General features: G+C 44.2%; 1 protein-coding gene across 7 annotated transcripts in view; it reads right to left on the reverse strand.

The window, feature by feature from the left end:
- The window catches only part of MYT1L (myelin transcription factor 1 like), a 273,561-nt gene that overhangs the window by 2,740 nt on the left and 264,034 nt on the right, over positions 1-6,787 (reverse strand). For 5 of the 7 annotated variants that reach the window (XM_021711724.1, XM_021711729.1, XM_021711726.1 and 2 more), the window contains 2 exons: positions 449-592; positions 1-139 (listed from right to left, as the gene is read on the reverse strand). The exon at positions 1-139 is cut by the window's left edge and continues 2,740 nt beyond it. In XM_021711724.1, coding sequence (XP_021567399.1) covers positions 1-139; positions 449-592 — 283 coding nt within the window. The remainder of the gene's footprint in view (positions 140-448; positions 593-6,787) is intronic. The other 2 variants (XM_021711728.1, XM_021711727.1) reach the window with 1 other exon arrangement.

A 6,787-nucleotide genomic window follows, 5' to 3' on the forward strand; every position in this document is an offset into this window, starting at 1 on the left:
AGACCTGAATTCCTCTCACAGCCTGCTTTATATTTTCCAGTAGGGCTTTATTTTCTGGACTCTGATAACGATCTTGATTTGTATACATTTCCGTCAAAGTAGTCACGTAAGCATCAAAATTTTGTTCATTGATTGGATCCTACGAGATATTAAATAGTAGTTCATATACAACTTTTATTTTCTTAATAGTATATTTACAAAAGCATAAAATAGTATCATAGCATAGTGCCCCTGGTTTTATACTATTTAAAAGGCTGATTCAGAGCACACAATTTTATGGGATCTACCCCGCCAACGTTTCTAGCAGTTAACGTTATGGTTTCGGGGTGGTAACCACAAACATCCAAAGGCTGAAGGACAATGAAAATAATAATAAAAAAGCATCTACTTCATGCTGCGAACTGTGGAAGAGCTCCAAATTCCTTATCTTGCACTTTTAGTCACTTACCATATGTGGCAGCTGGATATTGGCTAGACTATGAATTAAAGACTGGCTCAGGTTGGCCAGTTCATGGAGAAGAGACTCGTTTTGCTGCTCAATGACTTTGTTCTCCTCTTCAATCGTCTTCAGGTTACTCTCCATGGTGGTGATCTAAAACACACAAGTTTGTGTGACATGTAACACAAGTTGGACATGGTGGGGAGTGCACGCTGTCACCGTAAGTGATGACTCTCTGTCATATGCAAAGAAAGGACCTCTCTGCTTAGATAAAAAGGACTCAGAGTTGAGAATCTGTCATTTAAAGGGTCCAGTTTTTATGCTTTTGATTCATTACACTTGAAAATTTGGAGTCTGAATCCAGCACCCCTCCTTGATAAAAACCCTCGAATATCTAGGCATAGATGGAACATACCTCAAAATAGTAAGGCTATCTATGACAAGCACACAGCCAGCATACTGTTAAACGACAGAAATTGGAACCACTTTCCCTGAAAACCAGAACAGGACAAGGATGCCCACTCTCAGTCCTCCTGTTCAACATACTATTGGAAGTCCTAGCTAGAGCAAGCAGACAAGAGAAGAAGATCAGGGATATCCAAATAGGAAAAGACCAAGTCAAGTTATCCCTCTTTGCAGATGACATGATGCTATACCTCGAAAACCCAAGAGAATCTGTCAAAAACCTACATGCACTGATAAAGGACTTTGGCAAAGTCTCAGGGTATAAGATAAATGTGCAAAAGTCAGTCACATTCCTATGCACCAACAATAAACAAACAGAAACCCAAGTAAAAAGTACAAACCCATTCAAAAATAGCCACACAAAAAATGAAATATCTTGGCATATTCCTAACCAGAGAAGTCAAAGAACTTTACAATGAAAACTACAAAACACTTTTCGAAGAAATCAAAGATGACACAAACAAATGGAAAAATATTACATGTTCACAGATTGGAAGAATCAACATTGTTAATATGTCTATCCTACCCAAGGCAATCTACAGATTTAATGCAATACCCATTAAATTGCCAGCAGCATTCTTCTCAGACCTGGAAAAAACAATACAGGAATTCATATGGAAACATAAATGACCATGAATAGCCAAAACAATCCTCAGCAAAAACAACAAAAACGACAAAAACAACAAAACAAAGTGGGAGGCATCATGCTCCCAGACTTTAACATTTATTATAAAGCTACAGTAATCAAACAGCCTGGTATTGGTACAAGAACAGGCATATAAACCAATGGAACAGGATAGAGATTCTGAAAGCAAAATCTCAATTTCTCAACCAACTCATCTTTGACAAAGCCTCCATCATCTACCATTGGGGAGAGGAGAACCTATTCAGTAAATGGTGCTGGGAAAACCGGCTGACCACATGCAGAAGATTAAAACAAGATCCCTCTCTATCACCATACACAAAAACAACTCTAAATGGATCAATTCCTAAATGTAAGCCTCAAACTATAAGAACCTTAGCAAACGCAGAAGACACCCTTATGGATATTGGAACTGGCACAACCAATTCCTGATCAAAACCCCAAATGCTGACAAGATAGACAAGTGGGACCTCATCAAACTGACAAGCTTCTGCAGAGCCAAAGAAACCATTGAGAGAGTGGGAAGTTTTTCCACAGGCTGGGAAAAAATATTTTCCAACTTCATATCTGACAAAGGCCTAACATCTAGGATCCACAAGGAGTTCAAATGTGCAGAAAAGAAAAAAATAAACAGCCCCATTATGAAGTGGGCAAAAGGTATGAATAGACACTTTTCAAAAGAATACATATGAGCAGCCTATAGATACATGAAAAACTGCTCAGCCTCACCAGTTATCAAAGAAATGCAAATTAAAACCACACTGAGATACCACCTAACTCCAGTCAGGATGGCCATTATCAATAACTCAAAAAAACAACAGATGCTGAAGAGGATGTGGTGAAAAGGGAACACTTCTACACTGTTGGTGGGAGCATAAACTAGTACAGCCTCTGTGGAAAACAGTGTGATGATTCCTAAAAGATCTAAAATTCAACTTCCCATACAACCCCACAATCCCCTACTGGGAATATACATGGGGAAATCAAATCATTCTATGAAAAAGATACCTTGCATGTTTATTGCAGCATTATTTACAATAGCAAAAACATGGAACCAACTGTGCTGCCCATTGAAAGACGACTGGATTTTAAAAATATGGTATATATCCACGAAAGAATTTTATGCAGCCATAACGGAGGACAAAATTATGAACTTCACAGCAACTTGGATGGACTTAGAGTCTGTAATACTGAGTGATCTATCACAGAAACAAAGAACCGAGTATCATATGTTCTCATTCATAAGCAGACCTAAAACAACTATTGTAATACTATAAGAAGGGGATTGGCAGTAGCGGGAAACTGCTATGGGAAGGCAAGGGCAGGATTGGCAGTAGTGGGAAGGTGGGGAGCACAACTCATCAGCAAGGGTACCTGCATAATGAACATTTGTATACCTAGCCCTAAATTGTACTCCACATATTTAAAATAAATAATTTAAAAAAAAAAAGAAAAGAAAATTTGGAGACTGGACTCTGAGTGTTTGTCCTCCTGAATGTCAGGTAGGTTACTGGGCTGCGGTGATTTTATTCTATCTTTAAATGTTTCTGTTTGCTGTTGTGCATAAAGTATCATACAATGACTATTTCTTTGTACTTTCTTGTTCCTTCTGTGGGTTGGATGGGATTGTAATATTTATTTGGGTTAGCATTTTATTGACTTGTTGCAAATACTTATTCTTTTCAGCCTGAGTCTCATTCTGCCACAGATAAGTCCTATAATGTTCATTTTGTTGTGGAATGTGTCACTGTCTTCTCCAGATGGGTCCCAGGGGGGCACTTTGTATACATTTGTCCACTTGGGGTGGTATCCATGAATTTCTACAAGGGATAAAGGCTACCATGATTCTGGCCCACCCTCTTTCTCAGGTTCCAGAGAGAGTCTGGGTATTGCCAAGTTCAGGGGCTTGCGATGGGGCTTTGGAGCCGCCACCTACAGCCACACAATGGAGCATTTACACACACGAATGACTGCACACACAGAGGGGAGGATTTCCACCCTGCTTGCAGTCTCGGCCCCGTGTCCGCTGCCGTGTCTGCAGGGTGGGTCTCTGCCATTGGTCTCGAGTGTTCCCTGGATGACCTCCCTACGGACCGGGGCTCTCCTGCCCTTCCTGCTCCTTCCTCCATTTCCCTGACTGGTCACCCCCAAGTCCTTCCCTCATGGGTGTCTTTTTTCTTCTTTCCCTTGGCCTCACTTTTCCATTTTCCTATCCTTCCTCCACTGTTATCTGGATCCAATCTTATTTTCTCCTTTTATGTTAGCCCCTGCATCAGCCAGTCAGGAGCCTCGAACCAGGCCCAGACCTTGTGTTAGAAACCTGCCATGCTCCTCAGGAGATACCCACCAGGGCGGCGGGGCTCGTGCAGAGTTTCTTTTTGGAAGGAATCACAGCAGGGAGAGAACGCGAGACTTAGTCCGTCTGTTTTTCTGGTGATTATTGATGGAGCTAACGTTCCTTTCTCAGCCAATTCACTCCAGGGCTCAGGTGCAGCTGTCTGGCCCCTTTGCTTCCCTCCTGGGTGTGGCCCTGAACAGGCACTTGGCCTTGGCTTGGTTTTGAAGAGGTCCTTGCAGCTCTTTCTGGGTGTCTGCTCACCTGCACTCAGTTGCTGACTACGCTCACTGGCAAGTTACTAGCAGCATGTCAATTGGAGCTGACATGGGTTTCCTGTGTTTGAAATAAAATTTGGGGAGGTGGCACAACTGCCATGGGGTCCCCAGGTTTTAGGGAGCATCAAGGAGGAGGCCACACAGAAGGAATAGGCATGGTAAGCTCTGCACGGTCCCTGGGTGGAGGACTGCCCTCTCCCTGTACAACTAGGAAATTCTACAGACAGTAGCTACTCCAGGTCCCTCAGCCCTGCCTATCTGTTCTCCAGGACCCGTTGTTCCCCTCCCCATTCTTCCAGACAATTCCAGCCCTACTTGCTTTGGCTGCTGTCCAGTGGCTACACTAGCTGGTCTGATTTCCATGAAAGTGGAGAAGGCAACTTAAGGGGCACTCAGGGCAGGGACTTTGCCTCAGGCTGTACCTTGGGCCACTCAGGACCCCGTGTACTCTCAGTTACTATGTCTGATGGTCTCCCAGAAGCCTTAGTGGGGATACATGTTAAATCAATTTCCCCTTCAACCCATATTAAAAAGTCTAGACCTTTCTGAAGAGACCGAAATGTCTTCCTGTGCCAGGGAATCTCTGTAAAACCCAAGGAATTATGCTGTCCCTTTCGCACTGATGGGAGTTGTTAGCTGGGTGGGCCTACTGTGCTCTTTGTTCTGTGTTCTTTGTTTTTCTCAATAGCCGAGCAAATCTCATTGTGTTGATTACACTTGGCTGTGGAACGAAGTATGCAGTGTGAACACATGTAGAGCGAAAGCCCTGGCTGCAAGAGCACTTGTGTTGTGCCTTGGTGACTCAGGAAAATTACAGTCTTCTGAACTGAGCAACATAGCAAACCCTGGATAATTTTAGAAGGGTGTCTGGAAACACAAAAATAGCATTGATAGAAGCATATGAAGTCTCACAGTCATACCTCCTTCAAATTGTCTCCCCCTTTTGCCTCTGACTTTTCCGAAGCTCCAGCCCATAAACTCTGGCTCCAAGTTTCTCCATATGGACTCATAGTCACTTGCCTAATGCCGTCCTCAAGAATCACAAGCAACTGGGAGTCTAAGGGGGTGATGTTGGCACAAGTTTTACTAGACTAACCAGACAAACCTTGGTCCTTTTTCTGAAAATAAGAATAACAACACTAGCCTGATAAGACTCTCATAAAGAGACGTGCAGAATGTTTGCAGTAAGAAGACATTTGTTACTCCTGGACCCTCTGTCCTAGTCTAAGAGGCCCAAACTAAAGCATAATACCCTGGAAACTTCTTGGGGTTGTCCCCACAGCACAGTGTTCAGAGAAAGCCAAGTGCCTCCGAGAAAGGTAATGTAGATGGAGTAGCCCTCAGTCCTTCCTACACGCAGGCACCATCTGAGGGGGTGGGGAGCAACCAGCCTCAGGAATGGGAGTGTGGAACGGGAAGACAGAGGCAGACGTTTCCCTTCCAGACCTGATCGAGGGCAGTCACGGGTGCCAGATGCTCCCACATCCCACACTCTGAAGGTGTCACGGACCACAGCGTTTCCATAAGGAGGCCTGCTTTCCATGTGGAGCCAGGACTCAAGCTGAGGAGAGACAGGCTGGCAGCCTGTTTCGGTCGGTCATTCGCGATGTGCCTGGGTCTCCCGGCACTGTCCTTAGCTTCAAGGAGCCCCAAGAACAGCCTCAACCTGTCCTTGTGTGAATGTGAGTCTAAATGTTGAGGACCATCTAGCTCCCAGGGGAAAAGGGACCTGCTCCCTGGAAAGGTGAGTTCTGGTTTGGCTCTTTAGGAAACACTGAATCAGGTGGGTGAGGCTACTGTGAACAGCACGTGTTCAGATCCTTCCTGAGAATATTTCCACATTAGCAGTAGGCTGATCCATGAGTCCAGCTTAAAACTTGCATTTCTGGCTGGACACGATGGCTCATGTCCATCATCCCAGCACTGTGGGAGGCCGAGGTGAGAGGATTGCCTGAACCCATGGGTCTGAGGCCAGCCTGGGCAATTTGACGGGACCTCATCTCTACAAAAAAAACAACCAAGAATCAGCTGGGCATGATGGCTCATGCCTGTAGTTCTAGCTACTTGTGGAAGGATCACCTGAGCCCAGTTGGTCAAGGTTGTGGTGGCTGTGAGCATGTCCCTGCACTTCAGCCTGGGCAACAGAGTGAGATTCCAACTAAAAAAACCCCCCAAAACAAAAAAAGTTTGCATTTCTACAGACTCGTCCACACTGCCTCTCCTTCTGAGCCTGAGTGTTTGTTGGGATGGGCAGTCTCTGTTTAGACCTGAAGTTGATAAACGTCAAATCCAGACCATGGCCTGATGTTGAAAGCTAAGTATGTTTAATAAGGTCCCACTTGTCTATCTTCTCTCTTATGACCTGTGGGTTTCGGGTTTTGTTCAGGAATTGGATGACAGTTCCGATTTCCATAAGGGTATTTCCTTCATTTTCTAAGGTTCTTATGGTTTGAGGTTTTACATTTAGGTCTCTGATTCATTTGGAGTCAAGAGAGCAGGGAGACAGCCTACAGACGGGGAAAAAATATCTGCCAACACTAGGTCTGACAAAGGCTTAACATCCTGGATCTACAAGGAACTAAAACGTGCTGAAAAGAAAAAAACAAACAACCCCATTATAAAATGGG

The sequence above is a fragment of the Carlito syrichta genome, unplaced genomic scaffold (assembly GCF_000164805.1).
Source record: "Carlito syrichta isolate Samal-C Ts95f unplaced genomic scaffold, Tarsius_syrichta-2.0.1 Scaffold302535, whole genome shotgun sequence".
NCBI classification, from domain to species: Eukaryota; Metazoa; Chordata; class Mammalia; order Primates; family Tarsiidae; genus Carlito; species Carlito syrichta.